This window comes from Pogona vitticeps, chromosome 12 (assembly GCF_051106095.1).
Source record: "Pogona vitticeps strain Pit_001003342236 chromosome 12, PviZW2.1, whole genome shotgun sequence".
In the NCBI taxonomy this organism is placed as follows: Eukaryota; Metazoa; Chordata; class Lepidosauria; order Squamata; family Agamidae; genus Pogona; species Pogona vitticeps.
Window position 1 is genome coordinate 8,835,377 of NC_135794.1, and position 16,469 is coordinate 8,851,845.

At 47.1% G+C, this 16,469-nt stretch overlaps 1 protein-coding gene across 11 annotated transcripts in view; it reads right to left on the bottom strand.

The window, feature by feature from the left end:
- The window catches only part of PPCDC (phosphopantothenoylcysteine decarboxylase), a 50,719-nt gene that overhangs the window by 24,910 nt on the left and 9,340 nt on the right, over window positions 1-16,469 (bottom strand). For 8 of the 11 annotated variants that reach the window (XM_078381072.1, XM_072981576.2, XM_072981575.2 and 5 more), the window contains 2 exons: window positions 16,002-16,130; window positions 14,980-15,148 (listed from right to left, as the gene is read on the bottom strand). In XM_078381072.1, the coding sequence (XP_078237198.1) occupies window positions 14,980-15,148; window positions 16,002-16,130 (298 nt within the window). Of the gene's footprint in view, window positions 1-10,052; window positions 12,940-14,979; window positions 15,149-16,001; window positions 16,131-16,469 lie in introns of those variants that run through there. The other 3 variants (XM_072981577.2, XM_078381071.1, XM_078381070.1) reach the window with 1 other exon arrangement.

The following is a 16,469-nucleotide window of genomic DNA, read 5'->3' on the forward strand; positions in this document are numbered from 1 at the left end:
GGGCCCTTTCACCCTTAAGTGTGCAGCAAACATGTCAGAGTGACCCCTTTTTAAGATCATGGGGCGATACTTTTCAGGTACCACCAGCTGACTCCTGATCCCATCTCCCCCTTTTGAGATATTCCTCAGGGTTTCTCTATATAAAATCCCCTTTTCCTCCAGAAATCTCACTGGGGTTTCAGGTGTTAGCTGGGCGACAGTCACCTGTTCAAAACACTTTTGGAGAGTGGCGTCTGCCTTTTGCTCCTGTCCAAATCTGCTGTCTGTGGTTAAGGTTTCCACCACAGCTTCTGAACTCCCCCCACCTGCTTCCGTCTCTGGCTCATCATTACCCCCCTGAACTGTCCCTGTGGTGGCTTGTGAGCGCGTAATCACTAGCACCCGTTTCACATGTTCAGCCAGGTCATTTCCCACGAGCACGGCTGCTGGCAGAGTCGATGAAATCGCTATCCGCCAATCTCCCCTCCAGCCTTGAAAGTTGACAGGTACCTCTGCTACTGGCAGAGAGATTACCTGCCCCTCAATCCCTGCCACCTTCATGCTCTCATTTGGGATTATAAACTCCCTAGGGATGATATCTGGATGGCACAGGGTTACCTGGGAACAAGTGTCCCGCAGTCCCCTATACTGACGGTCAAGTATTCCTACGTCCACCCCTGCTGTCTCAAACAACTGAGAATCTGTTTTTATCAGCAAGCAGCGCTTCACCTCCATAAGAGGACCATTTTCCTCAGCCTGATCAGCAGAGGTAGCTGTTCCAGACTGAGTAGTCATGGCAACAGGCTCCCTCTGTGACAATGAGCTTTGCTCCTTCTGGACACAGAACACAGCTTTTGGCTTGGTCCCACTAGCATTCTGAGGCACCATTCCTTTTAGCTGCTTTAATTTCTGACACTCTGAGATTAGATGACCCTTTCCCTGACAGAAATAACATTTTCTGGCGTATTTTGATTCTCTCTCATCTTGTTTTGGCTTTCCCTCCAAAGTCTGAGGTCTTGGTTTCATGTCTGAGGGCTTCCCTTCACCATGGGCCCCTCCCCCTTGCTGGCTTTTCCCTGGTCCCTGAGAGTACTTGCTGTAGGTTTCTTTGGGTTTACCTACAGATTTCCCCTCACCCAAGGGCTTTCTTATTTGGGAAATAAAATCTGCGATCTCTGCGGCTGCTGCCACAGATTTCGGTTTCCTTTCCCTCACCTGGAATTTCAATTCCCCATGCAGGACTGAATAGAACTGTTCCAGGGCTATCAAGTCTTTAAGCTGTTCATAGGTCTCTGTTCCCTCCTGCGACAGCCATTTCTCAAGCAGCCTCACCAATTGGGCCCCCACTTGGGTAAAAGTCTGTTCTGGCTTCTTGGTGAGGGACCTGAACCTTTGTCTCAGCTGCTCTGCATTTATCCCATGTCTTGCGAACACCAGTTTTTTAAACTCTGCAAAATCTTTCATCCGTTCCTCAGGCATCTCGGCATAAACCTCAGCCAGGCTACCACTGATTAAAGAACGCATGATGGTCATCTTCTCAGTTTCCCTCACTGAGAAGTCCACAAACGCTCTTTCCACTAAGGAAAAGAACACCTCAGGACAATCTCCCTTGTGGTACACAGGGAATTTCTTCAGGTCAGCCTTAGACAGTTGGCCTCCCTCAGAATCCCTATTATTATTATTGTTCTGGTTCATCATTTCCAGTTTTCTTAACTCATACGCCATCCTTTCTTTTTCCAGAGCAATTTTCTCTCTCTCCATTCTTTCTTCCCTCTCCATTCTCTCTCTCTCTCTCTCTAATTCAAATTGCCTTTGTTTCTCCCTTTCCTCTCTTCTTTCTCTCTCTAATCTTTCCTCCATTTCCCTCACCCTCAGTTCATGCTGTTGGGCTAGGAGTATTTTTCTGAGTTCTGGGTCCTGCTCTCCTGTGCTGTCACCTTGCACTGAGCCAAATTCATCCTCAGAACCTTGGTCAATCTGGGGGTCTTTCACCTCACTCATGTCTGCTACTTGGCTTCGAGTCAAGGGCATACCCCCCCTCAGAACAGGCTGCTTTAAAAAGTCAAGCCTCAAAATAAAACGACCACTTTTTTTCCTTTTACCTCAGAACCAGCTCTCCCTAGAGATTGCTGCTGTTCTTCAGCACTAAAGTTGCAACAGTATCGAGTCAGAGCCTACCCCCCTCTGCTGGGCCTCTCAGCTGGCAAGCTAGCTCACTGTTGCTACGCAGATTTGCCTCAGCTTTTCCCGCCAAAACTAGGCTGCCTCAGAGCACCTAAATCTAAGTCTCCCCAGTTGGCACGTTCTTCTACTAGTGCACCTCCCCGTGAGGTACACCTAGAAGATTACCTACGCGCCTCAGACTGTCCCTGACTAGACCCCCCTTGCTCTGGGCACACTTGCCAAGGCTTTGCTGGACCGCTGGACAACTGGACCAGTCGTATCCCACACGCTGGACACCAATCAATGTGACAAACCCAGACCTACTGGGATCTATCACACAGTTACTAAGCTGCCACCAACCATTCCCTATAATAAGTCACACAGACCAGGGATGGATTTTTAAACAATAAAAGAATAAGGTTTATTTTAAATACAAACAGGGTAAATAAAACAATCAGGTGAATAAAATAAAGTAACGTGGCTTATTCTCACACACACAAGCATACAGTCTGGTTCACCTAGAACCTTTAACTTAAAGCACAGACCCTGAACCCATCAGTTCTGGCTAACCAACAGACCCCTGAACCTTTCAGGCTGGTACTCTGACACACAGTAGTACCCTGTCAGACACCCAGACTCCCACAACAGCTTCTTCTTCCCCAGCTGCTGCTTCGTCCCAACCCAGTGTCTCACAGTCTGTCTCAGCATCTCCTCTTCACCACACAGGCATCACATATTTATACAGTACAGCCCCTCCTCCTGATGTCCCGCCTTCCACTCCCCATAGGATGGAACTTTCCCTCCAAACCCATGACAGACAGGTAACATCAGTGCTGTAACAGGTAACAGACAGGTAACATCAGTGCTGTTATGCAGACCAGCTAATGACACCCATCAATCACCAGCTAATGACACCCAGGCCCTTTGCCCTCCTCAGGCAAAGGACGTGGCCTTTTTAAAGCAATCAGCTCGCCCGCAGGACTGAGTCCCACACATAAGCAAGCTCCTTGAAAACAGAGCACAAGCTGGAGATGTTCAGAAACACGCAACACACCATTCCAGAATCCCTTGGGATCTCTGGGCTGCTTGTACCTTAAGACTGGCACCTTCTGACATGGGAGCATTTTTGCCTGCGTGGGCCTCTTAAGATTCCCACATGAGCAAGGCTGGTTTGATGTGACCCTTCTTTTGTGTTCTTTTCTAGTGAGGCATAAGCGGCCACTCTAATCTTATGATATCCATGTATCCATGAATATCATGTACAGTGGTGCCTCGCTTAATGATTGCCTTGTTAAGCGATGAAACTGCTATACGATGAAGTTTTTGCAATCGCTTTTGCGATTGCAAAATAATGTTCCTATGAGGAAAATTAGCTTAACAATGATCGGTTCCCTGCTTTGGGAACCAATTTTTCGCTAAATGACGATTTAGAAACAGGTGATCGGCAGTTCTAAAATGGACGCCCGCTGTGCAAAATGGCTCCCCGCTGCGTTTTCAGGACGCCCCTATGGAGGATCTTCGCTGGATGGTGAGTTTTCAGCCCATTTGAATGCATTGAAATGGTTTCAATGCATTTCAATGGACTTTTTCGTTTTGCAAGACAATGTTTTCGTAAGACAGTGATTTTCGCGGAATGAATTAACATCGTCTTGCGAGGTACCACTGTATCATGTATTGGAAAGTTCCCTTTTTTTTACTGTTAGACATGTTGCTCACTTTTCCATGCTCTGTTCCAACTTTACAGAAGGCAGCACCTTAGTTAGTTAGTTAGTTAGTTAGTTAGTTAGTTAGTTAGTTAGTCAGACAGACAGACAGACAGACAGACAGACAGACAGATAGACTCTTAAACTGCCCAACTGACCAATGAATACTCTGGGCGGTGTAAAACAGACAGCAATAAAAACACATGACAAGCAAAACAATAATTTGACAAGCATATTAAACAGACATTTTTTTAAAAAAAACTTACATTTACAATCAAATAAAATTAATATCGAATTAAAATCAGGCGGTGGCAACAGATGCTAAATGTACACGCTCAGCGGGCTATTGAGATGGTGCAAGTTTGGAAAGCCTGCCAAAATAGCAAGGCTTTAAGGGGATTTCTTCAAAGGGGGGGGGGGCAGGCGAATTTCTGGCAGCAGTTCATTCCAGAGTAGAGGAGCAAGCATGGAGAAGGCCTGGTTTCTCAAGGTTTGTCAGAGCAGCCTTCCATCCAGACTGAGTCTAGTTTAAAACTAAAGAAGCCGGAAGATCAGAGGCTGTGAAGTTGCCAGCTAGGAGATACAGCAGGCGTGCAGTTTAGCTCACCTGCTCTCAGATTTCCCCCTAGGCTTAGGAGTATCATCTTACCATTTAAATTATAGTCATCATCTCTAAATGTGCATTGGCACCTACAGATTAGGATGTGCAGATTTTATACCATCATGCTCTCCAGGTGCTCCCTGTTGTTGAGAAGGTCCCAGGCCCCTGTCAACCTCCTTGCGGATGGTCTTTTAATCATAGTAATTGCATGCAGTCAAGCCCGTTCTGACTTAAGGTGACCCTTTCCAGAGTTCTCTAGCTGGAGAGTATTCAGAAGTGGCTTATCTTTTCCTCCCTCCGTGGGCATCTTGGGACGGTGCAGCCTGCCCAAGGCCACACAGGCTGGCTCTTCTCCTGAGATGCAGTGAAGAATCAAACTCCCAACCTCCAGCTCCACAGATACTTGAGACCTTTAAACCAAACCTAGGTTGGACAGCTCTTCAAACAGAGTAGGGTTGGAGAATTTTGCCTTCCACACATTTTGAACTATTCTTGTTATTGTTATGGGCCATTAAATCGGAACCAACTTATAGCAACCCTAATAGGGCTTTCAAGGTAAGTGAGATATTTAGGAAGTGGTCTTAATGGTTCACTCCCCCAGTGACTTTTCGTGGTTAAGCAAAGTCCTGAACCCTGGTTTCCAGAGTTCTAGTCTGCCACTCTATCCACGACACCACACTACAACCTCCATAATCCTTTACCACTGGCTATGCTGATGGGGGCTCATGGGAATTGATACAAGGCAAAGCATCTCCCCCCCCCCCCACTGACATGAAACAGAAGGCGCCTTTGAACAAAAGACTGCCAGCCTTTCAGACAGAGCCATCTCCTGTGAAAAATAAAGCAGTGGGTTGCCCACCACTTGATGTCCTCCAATAAAAACAAAGCTGGACATGAAATTCTATTTCAAAACACAGAAGTCCTGGACAACACCAGCAATCATTATGTTAGACAGCACAGGGAAGCTATTGAAATCCTCAAACAACAGCAGAGCTTCAACAAAAAAGAAGAAAATCTAAAACTCAACAAATCCTGGCTCCCAGCACTGAAAAACACAGCCTGTGAAAGGTCAACGAACTCCACCCAGCCACAAGGACCAGGGATCATTGCCCAAAAAAAGACCAGCTAATGACACCCATCAATCACAGTGACAGATAATCTCTCCCCCTTATCACAACAATACACCCACAACAAAAAGCAGGCTGATCACCATAATCACCCAATCTCCTGAAAAGGACAAAAAGCTGATCCCACAGCCATAAACACTCAACTATCCCACAAAACTGCACCAGAGCACAGACAGAGTTCTGACTCCTGTCCTCTGAAGATGCCAGCCACAGAGACTGGTGAAACGTTAGGAAGAAAAACCTCAAGAACACGGCCAGACAGCCCGAAAAACCTACAACAACAACAAAAAAACACAAAGATTGTTTATATGTACTTAGATACTACTTTTTAAGACTAGTTTTAATCCCTGCTCAGCCTGATTGGCTATGAAGCAATAAAGTTTTCATTTGTAAGAGCAAAGGACACCCAACAAAGGGGAATGAGAACATGAAAGCAAGGCATAGACCAGCCACAGCAGTAGCTAATCAGAGGTTTACAGGAGCCCAAACTGCTCTTCCTGGCATTCCAGGTCACTGCAACCCCAGAGGTTTCACTATTTCTCAAGACACCCAGTTCAGGGCTTTGAAAACTGACAGCTCAGTATCCTGCATGTTTACTTGGAACGAAGCCCCACCACATTCAGTGGGGCTTAGTCACAAAGAGGTCACAAAGAGGTGCACACAAGACAGCATTAGCTTCGGTTTTGATTCCTCTTCTCTCTTCCGTTCCTAGCCACAAAGTCCAAGTTGCTTCAAGCCACCAGTTTTGTTATCCTTCCTGGTTTGGACCACAAGAGCCTTTTTGAGCTGGCTAGAATGGCACGTGAGAATTTTCTTCAGAAGTAGGTTGTGGATGGGGAAACGTTTTCCTTCTCACGGGGCTTTCCCCCCCCCCCCCCCGAAAGACTTTCATGGATGGACCCACTATTTTAAAAAAGGAAGAGTGGTTCAGCTTTCTTAAGTCAGAGCTTGGAAGAGTTACATTTTTTGAGCTGCAACATGTAAAAAAAGTAATTTTTCTCAATCCTAGCTGTTTTGTTCAGCAGCCTACTCCTGTAGCATCTGGTAAATCAGAGGTTGATTACCTTGAAACCTAGACATTACATTACAAGCTGCTTTGGGTCTCAGTTTCAGAGAGAAGATACCAATCAAATGCAATCAAAACAATAAATAATGCTTTCTATCATCAAGAGCCACTGACTTCCTTTCTTCCTTATGTTCATCCACCTTGGAATCTACACATATATTATACCCCAAAGGATAAAGAAAAATCAGCTCAGTTGTCGGAGCTTGGGATAGTTCATTTTTCTGAGCTATAGCATCAAGTGGATGCCCTGGCTGGAAGATTCTCAGAGTTGCAATCTTAAAAAGTGTATGTTTTGAGCACCATCCATTTATTACCCACGTGTTTTTCAATGTCTGTTTTGCAACAATGAGTTTAAAACCCCCAAACAGAAAGAAACAAAATTCAGTGGTGCCTCACTAGACGATTGCCTTGCGGGACAAAAAACCTGCAAGATGATTGGTTTTTGCGATCACTATGGTGCCTCGCAAGACTTTTTTCCTATGACAAGACGGGGGGTTTTTTTAGACCGATGCTTCATAAAACTTTTTTTTTGAGACCGATGCTTTGGAAGACTTTTTTTTTTTTGAGACCGATGCATACGGAACCTCGCAAGACGATTTTTTCACAAGATGACGATTTTCGCGGAACAAATTAAAATTGTCTTGCGAGGCACCACTGTACATCACCATTAAATCATCCTAGAAATATCAGAAATGAGCAATATTCTGTGTTCAAAATGTTCCACCAACACCTGCCAAGAGAGCAACAAACAGAGATCGCATTCCAGTGGAAGAGACGTTGTTCCAACTTGGCTGAAATCCCTGAACCTACCACATGAATACTTTGGCCTTAGCAAGGATTTTCCAAACAAGTTGCATGTCCTACCGCTATCCTACTGCCTTCTCACCATGGCGTGAGGATATTCCTAGTCTTTCAAATGCGATGCAAGGAGACCCAAAGATCTGGGAGGTTCTACCATCCAGGAAAGGCTGCAAATAAGGCCTGGGCAGTGGGGTGCCCACACCTCGTGTCGCAGGGCCAGCCGAGTGAAGGGAGGAGGGGCTCAGCGCCTAGTGCCAAATCGGCTGCAACAACTAAAAGCACAATGGAGGTTTGGAGTAGTTGTGATTCTGCATCAGTAGAGCAACTGCTCACGCTGTGAATATCATGAACCTTAAAGACATGCATGGGAAATGCACAACCCAGCTTTTAAAAAAGAGATCTGGAAGTATATAAAAGGAGCTCTGAGGCAGCTTCCCTGAGCCTTGCCTAGCTTCTGAGAGATGCCCGAACTATATAGGTTCAGAAGCCGGGGGACCTTTGGCGATTGCTGGATCCCAGCTATGATGGAAGGATGTAGCTGCCGACTCATACAAGGCAGACTCTGCAGGTGCTTTCACAGATTTGATTACTTAGAAAGGCAGACCTGGAGTCCTGGTGCCGCTTTAATGGCACCTCATTAATTAGAAGGCTGTCTGGCAAACACATAGACGGTCAACCCTGAGGTCAAAGGGCAGGGCCACCTGTTCACAGGCAGGGTCCAACCCTGCTGCCATTCACACCTGCTTCATTCAGGAATACAGTATGTCATTTTCTGCCATCACGGCTGTGTAATAAATAAGGAGCTGCCTCGGCCTGTCTTAATCAGCATGGATGTCTTTAATACGGTTCGGCAGAGGAATGGAAGGGGCGCCGCGGGCAGGCTTTGTTATCGCCTTGGCTCACCATCTCAATGAGAGAAGCAAAAACCTCCGTCAATATTTATAAGAGCTCAATCTGCCGAGCCCCCACCAGCCCTCTGCAAGGTCAATTTGCAGACTATTTGCATGCGGCCCGGATTGTTTGCAAACATGACATTCTCTCACCCTTGAGCTTGGCCTCTGGCTTTGCACAGGGCCTATAAAAACCCCTCTTCCTCCTCCTCTCCTGGCAAATACCCGCTGCCAGCAGTGGTGGCAACCGGGCTCCAAACATTTCAGGGTCAAACCAAGAGATGATGTTGGATGAGATGGAGGAGCAGCTCTCGGGACACGGAGAAACAAAACACGGCACGCAGGAACACTGGAAACTACCTTGCAGTAGCTCCTATTTACCTCATACTGACCTCAGTATTGTCTCCCCTGGCAAACAGCGTCTCTCCAAGGGTATCGGGAAGGGAGGAGATGTGCTGCTCCCTCACAATTTTCACTGGAGAGGCCAAGCTCACTTGAGAACTTCTCCTTCCACAGCCCCTAAGAATTCATAGCACTAGTTTTGTTTTTTTTTTAAAAGGGACTCAGCTTGCACTCCAGCCAGACACAGCTTCTCTGAGGTGAACTTAAACACCTGAAGAACCTCTGACTCTGAATTTTGAGTTCCTGCAGTGGTTCAGGGAAGAGGCAGCATTCAACGTTTTTCCCTCCCAGGCTGTTTTCGTAATCAAAATTTCCCTGCCCTTGACGCCAGCTTTTGCTTTTGAGGCGGTGGTCCTCCCGGCCATTGGAATCACTTCCTTTTCAGTCTTTCTTAAGGTTCAAGTCACGTGATATTTAAACCGGAGGCTGCGTTCACATGCACTGAATGGAAGGATATATTTCTGGTTATTTAATCCGGCTTCAGCATATCAACGCCCATGGAAACAACTCATTTCCACAAAACCACATTGAATCGAATTGATTTTAGAAGGAAAGTGTTTTAAAAAGCCCCTGCCAGCCAGCTGAAAAAAACAACCCTCATTTTGCAGCCCATATAAATAAATTTCACTTTTGCACTGTGTGAATGATCACCTCTAAATCGATTTGGATGATGCTTCAATACAGTTCCAGGGTGGCCTCAGCCCAAGTCTCCAACCTCTCCCTACCTTGCACTCCACAAAAAACAGCCGGATGTCCTGCATCACACTTATTTCGACCCGAAAGCACACCACCATGTTGCTCAATCTGATGCTCTCTCTAGGTTTTACATTACCAGCTCCACTGGCCACGCTGGGGGGATGATGGGAGTTGTGGTTTGACATATCTAAAGAACATGGCATACAGCAAAGTATATAAGGAACACAGGTGATGGAAGTCGCCTTTACTGAGCCACATCCCAATTTCCACTGGGAAATTAACATCATGGCAGCATTAAAATGGCACAGAGCAGGGGCCACACGGAAGACACCACTTTTCAGCTCTGTGCCATTTTAATGCTGCCATGATGTTAATTTCCCAGTGGAAATTGGGATGTGGCTCAGTAAAGACGCCTTCCATCACCTGTTTTCCTTGGCAGTTCTATTGGTCCTTCTAAGAATCCTGGCAGAGCTGGCTGGATAGCTCAGTAGTTTAGGCCTCTTGTCTGCGGAGCCAGAGGTTGGGGGTTCGATTCTCCGCTGTGCCTCCTGTGAAGCAGAGCCCGGTCGAGTGGGCCTGGGCAAGCGGCATAGTCCCAGGGCATCCCATGAAGAAGGCAAACCATTTCAGAGTATTTTTATTTATTTATTTCATTTGCTTTATACACTGCCCCATTAGTGCAAATGCACTATTCTGGCCAGTTCAGAACATGTAAAACAGACAAGCAGCAGTAAATGTGTTTTAAAAAGGGATAAAAGCATCATGGTACAGGACACTTTATAAGAGCAAAAGCAGAGGCGTTATCATCAGGCAGGGTCCTTATGGAAGGCCTCCCTGAAAAGACGTGTTTTAAGTTGCCTTCTAAATGTCAGCAGGGAGGGGGGCATGAACAGGCTCCACTTGCGTGTTGGTGCCACAGAATTGGTGCTGCAGCTAAGAAGGCCCGACCTCTTGTGGATGACGTCCAGGCCTCCCTCACCGTGGCAACATAAGAGGAGCACAGCCTGGGGGGATCTCATGGGCCAGGAAGATGACACTGGAGAGAGACGCCCCAACAAGGAGCTTTGTCCCAAACAGTGGAGGGCTTTACACGCATTCTCTACCTGGAAAATTCTGAAAAGCATCACCCAAAAATCAGAACTGACTTGATGACACATGACAACAACACTATCACGCTAGGCCAACTGAAGGAAGCACAGAAGGGAAGGCCACAGCTTTCATGCTCTCTCAATCTGATCCTCAAGCAGGATGTGACAAAGCAAAACAGTAAGACTATAGGAAGGGAAAGGGTGTGGGGCTTTGAGGTTGAAGTTCCAGAGTTGGCCTGTTGATGTGAAACACAAGGAGCGGTCTTTAAACTCTAGGGTGGGGCTGATCAGGTGATGTGGTCATGCTGGAATGGTACCTATTCAAATATATACCAGTCAATTGCTTAGTGCAAAATTAAAACACAGGACTCTGCCTTGTGGTGCATCAGACTATTGGTCCCTCTAACCCTTCACTATAGATTCTGACTCAGTTTGAAAGTAACAATAACTTTAGCTCCAGTCAAGCGTTATTCCCAAAACTCTGTACAGGTCAGAAAGTGAGCAGGGCAGCGATGTGGGACAGATGTAAGTCTGAACCTTCTGTCCGCTCTGCTTTAGGGCTGATACTGGGCTCCTCTCTCTGCAAAGCCGACGCTTGAATGCAGAGAGATAAGGTGCTATGGGGGTCAGAGTGCACCCTTAACACACCCAGTCCTCAAACACCCCCCCCCTATGGGCTGCAATAGCACACCCTGTGATGATGATGGAGAAGAGATGAGAAGAATCTAGGGAGCTCTCTATTGGTAGAAAACCAATAAAGGATTCACGGTGTCTCCTGTGCTTACCACTTCAAAGGTTTTGCTGTGTTCCCTCTGAACATTTTGTACAGACATCCTTGTTTGTATGGGACCTGGGCCTTTTTTGTTGAGTGTGCATGTGTTTCAAAAAAAAAATGCATTCCAGGGCACAGGAGCCAGTACTGTTGTGTTTATGTGGCAGGGCCACTGACCCAGCCCTGGGAGTTGCCCACAGGCAAAGATCAAAGGGAGAGGGGTAAGTTCAGGTTCCCTTCCGTAATCCAACCCGACCATGGAGGTCATTTCCCCAATTCCTGCGTAACAAGTTGTTAATCTTCAATCCTGGGTGTTTTCAGAAGATTGATCTTTTCACTAGAGAAACAGTGACCACAGGCCTTCCCACCCCCCACAACACTGTGCAACATGCCAAAAAAACAGCACATGACCGGGAGCAAGACCTAAGAAGACCTCTCCCAGATTGTTTGCTGATGTCCACGTTCCCATTGCATCACTGGGCACGGAAGTGCAAAGGGTAGAGATAGGAAGGGGCCCTTTTAGCAGTTTTCCCTGTAGACACCCCACCTGCCCACCCACCTACCCGCCCCCCCAGGCCAAAGGCAACACTTAAGAGCTTGTCCTACCCACTCACCCGTGCACCATACCATTATCTCAAACAGCAGGGATGGAGCATGTGCTAGCTGTAATTCCCAGTACCCTTTGCCGTGCTAGGTGGGATTGATGGGCACTGCAGTCTGACATCCGTAGAGCGACACATGTCCCATCCTTATAAGAGGAAAGCGGCAGGAGCCAACACTGCTGTTTTTCTCATCGGGGAGCCTACCCGAAGAGGCTGCCAGCCCTCCCCTTCCTGAAGCGTTGCACTGGAACCGCGCCGAACTCACCCACATAACTCACCCCCTTAGACAAAGGTTGAAGGTCAAGGAAAAGTTTCTGTGCACATCTCAAGCTCTGATCGCTTCTCGGGAAAACTGGTTTGTCTTGACATTTGCAATGGTTTTTGATTTTGCCTCCATTCCATGTGTCTCCATGATTTTGAACTGTGCAACGCTCCGATACAAATAAAAGGAAGGAAGACTGGTGCCCATCAAGGAAGAGACTTTTTGTAGATACAGACAGTTTGTGTGGTGCAGTGAAGACAGTGTCAGACTAGGACTCAAGAGACATGAGTTCAAGTTCTCACTCAGCCAGGAAAAATCAAGGGGGGCAGTGGGGTTGAGCTGGTAAAGTATCTCACATACCTTGGAAACCTTATGAATTGACTTGGTGGCAGATCACATGAGCACACAGCGCCCCCTGCTGGAGCCTTCCTTCTCTTCTACCCAAAAAACTGGAAATGTGGCCACCAGCTTGTTCAGGGGCATGCCACCCCCTCTTCAGCTCCATCAAAGGCTTACAGAGCCTCCCTTTTTGACCCTCTGGCCATTCAGTTTCGCTTTGAAGAGGTCCCCAGCTGGGCTGAGGTAGAACAGCCTGTGCAAACTAGACCCGGCCATCTAGTTACCGTTTGCCCTGTCCATCCATCACCACAGCCCCAAAGCTATCCAAAAAGAACCTGTAATAAGCCACTGCCCGGGGAAATCAGCTCTCCTTAAGATAGGCCTCGTTCGGACAGAACTGCCTTGACTTTCTCCACGATGGTCGATACTTCTGCCATGGCACCACGACCTGCGCAAGCAGAAGACGAACGGGTTATGGGTCAACTCTCCCCAAGAGAAAAGGAGCTGTGGGGAGGAGGGGACTGAGAGATCTTAGGGCATCTGGAAGACCAACACATTTTATCCAGCCTAAGGTTTTGGAGATCACAGGCTAGCCATCACTGGATGCAGCAATAGGCATCGTCCGTGCACCAAGTGAAATGGGCTGCGGTGCACAAAATAAGAACCATCACGTGCTGTCAAGTTGATTTTGACTTTGGGCGATCCTTTTTCAGGGTTTTCCAGGTAGAAAAATACTCAGAGGTGGTTTACTACAGTGGTGCCTCGCTCAGCGACATTAATCCGTGCAGCAAAAATCGTTGCTAAGCGATTTCGTCGCTAAGCGATATTAAAAAGCCCATAGAAACGCACTGAAACCCCTTCAATGCGTTCCTATGGGCTTAAAACTAACCTTTAAGCGAAGATCCTCCATAACGCCACCATTTTCGGTGCCTCTAAAGCGAGGAATCCGTCCCAGAAAATAGCGGGTGGCCATTTTGTTTACCCGGCAGCCATTTTGAAACCGCCAATCAGCTGTTAAAAAATCATCGCTTTGCGATGATCGGTAAGCGAAACAGGGAACCGATCACCACAAAGCGAAATTCCCCCATAGGGAACATTGCAAAGCAATCGCTTTTGCGATCGCAAAAAGTTTGTTGCTATGCGGTTTCGTCGCTAAACGGAGCGCCCGTTAAGCAAGGCACCACTGTATTCCCTCCTGGGGATGCCCTGGGACTGTGCAGCTCGCTCAAGGCTACACAGGCTGGCTCTTCTCTCCAGTATGCACAGTAGAGAATCGAACTCCCAAGTTCTCAGCCAGACAGCTAATCCAATAAGCTATCTAGCCAGCTATTCAGCCCACAACGGCTCATGCAAAATGAAATTGGCCGCTCTCCCCTCTTATCCTGATGACCGACAACAGCTACTTGGCTTTGAGCATGCTATCCCTGTGCCAGTTGTCAATGACAAGGGCACACAAGGTCACAGGCAGGCGTTTCCTGCTAGATCATTTTTATTGATATGCCTCATACTGCAAAATGCCATCTGAATTTATTGGGCAAACCTGACAGCTTTGGCTCATGAATAAAAATAATTGCCCCTCCTCAGGTCTCTGTGCATATAAGAGATGGGGAGTCTTTGGCCATCCAGATGTTTTGGATTTCATCTGCAAGAAGTCCCCCCCCCTCAGTGGTTTAAAAGCAAGAGGTCATGGAAGGTGCAGTCCAAAACATGAAAAGAGACTCATGAGTCTGTCTTAATATGCTGGCAAAATTAAAGGAGAAAAGGAGAGAGATGAGCAAAGTATTGTGGCATTTTAAAGACTAGTAGATTAATTTCAGCCTGAGACTTCATGGATCAAAATCCACTTCTTTAAACCTGTGTCTGAAATAAATTTGTCAGTCTTTAACAGCAACAACAACTGTGTGCCAATCAAGTTAACTCTACCTTAAGGAGACCCTTTCCAGGGTTTTCCAGGAAGAGAATACTCAGGACTGGTTTACTTTTCCCTTCTTCTGGGACCGTGCAGCTAGCCCAAGGCCCCCCCAGGCTGGCTCTTTTCTTGGGAGGCACAGGGGGGCGGGGCGGTCCAACTCCCAACCTTTGGCTCTGCAGTCAGATACCCTTAAAGTGCCTCAATAGTTTGCTTTTCTGTTTTTCTCTCCCTCCCATTTTTATTTTTGCCAACATGGGAAGTCAAAGGCTCTTCCACCCCACAGCATATTATTGCTCAGCCATTAGCTCCTGCTATTTTGTGTGTCTCCCTTTGCTCTCCATGTACTAACCCGTCACAATGCGGGTCATCTTTCTAAAGGCATCCTGCTCCCACTTCATCTCCCTGACCTTCAGGTATAGTCACACCCACTTACCAAATCTGCAATGCATCACACAGAGGGAGCTCTCCAGCTGAGAAACGCTTACAATTCTAACAGCATTTCAGTGGTTTTGAGACCCTCTGTTCTAAAACTTGGGAATCTGAATTTTGGAATCCTAAAACTGGCTAGCTACTCACCTTCATCGCCACAAACCAGCTTCTTTACGATACAAGGAATCTCCACATAGCCAAAGCTCTTCAGCTGCTCCACCTGCTGAGCCGTGATGGGGTGCTCCCACATGGCAGTGTTCATGGCAGGACAGAAAAGGAGCGGCTTACTCAGATCCCACGCACGGATGACACAGGTCTGCAAAAGATGGCAAACAACTGGGATGTCTGGCCTGATACACTGGCAGCAGATGCTTCCCTCCTGCCCTCTCCCTTCCCACTCATAAGCTAGAAACATGAAAGACCACCGCAGGCATTGAGCTTCCTGAGGGTATCATGGCCAAGGCCAGGGAAGATGGCACATGCCCAGCTTAAAAAGGCAGAGGGGGTTAAAACAGGAGGCTAATTATAAAATCATTCAACACACGAGAAGTCTGAAATCTTGTTCCAGCAGGAGTCTGGAGGCAAAGGTAAAGGTAAAAGTTCCCCTTGACAGTTTTTGTCCAGTCGTGTTCAACTCTAGGGGGCGGTGCTCATCCCCGTTTCCAAGCCATACAGCCAGAGTTTTGTCCGAAGACAATCTTCCGTGGTCACATGGCCAGTGCGACTTAGACACGGAACGCTGTTACCTTCCCACCGAGGTGGTCCCTATTAATCTACTTGCATTTGCATGCTTTTGAACCGCTAGGTTGGCGGGAGCTGGGACAAGCGACGGGCGCTCACTCCGTCGTGTGGATTCGATCTTACGACTGCTTGGTCTTCTGACCCTGCAGCACAGGCTTCTGCGGTTTAGCCCACAGTGCCACCACGTCCCTGTAGTCTGGAGGTAGCCTAAGCGTAAATAGTGTTACAGCCAGGTCGGAATCTCAAGCTCCGCCTCTTTGGAGGAAACTTAAGAAAATATGAAAATAGAATAACAAATTCTAGTAGCCATGGAATTCGAAGGAAGCAGAGGCTTGACAGGGAAAACTTTGCAATGGAACAGCAGATTAAGTGAGCACGAGTGTTATTTTGATCTGCACACTGCATCGAGCGAAGCTACCACAACTTACCAGTAAGTTGTCACAGAGGCCGTTGGCAATTTTGGCCAAAGTGTTTGCATCCAGAGGAGCCACCAGCATGAGATCAGCCCAGCGCCTCAAGTCAATGTGTAGCACAGGATCTGTGCGCCCTTTCCACAGCTGTGAATGAGAGACCCCCTTAAAAGTTAATGAAATCTCCTGGTATGCTTGAAGATGGAAGGTCATTTACAAACACAAAATCAACAGCACCCTCTCCAGCAGATGACAACAAGGCTGCATACAACTATATCCAGAGTATCGGGAAAATGCCAAACTGGGGAGAAGAAGAAATCTCACCCACGGCAAAGAAAGAAATAAGATTCTATTAGGTTAATCTTCAGAAAATTGATACAGAGCAAAATGACAATAGTCTCAATATAAACAAGACAAAGGCATAATATGCAGGGCAGTCCACTATCTCTCCCCAAATCATCAATATTACAAATTCTGTTACATGAG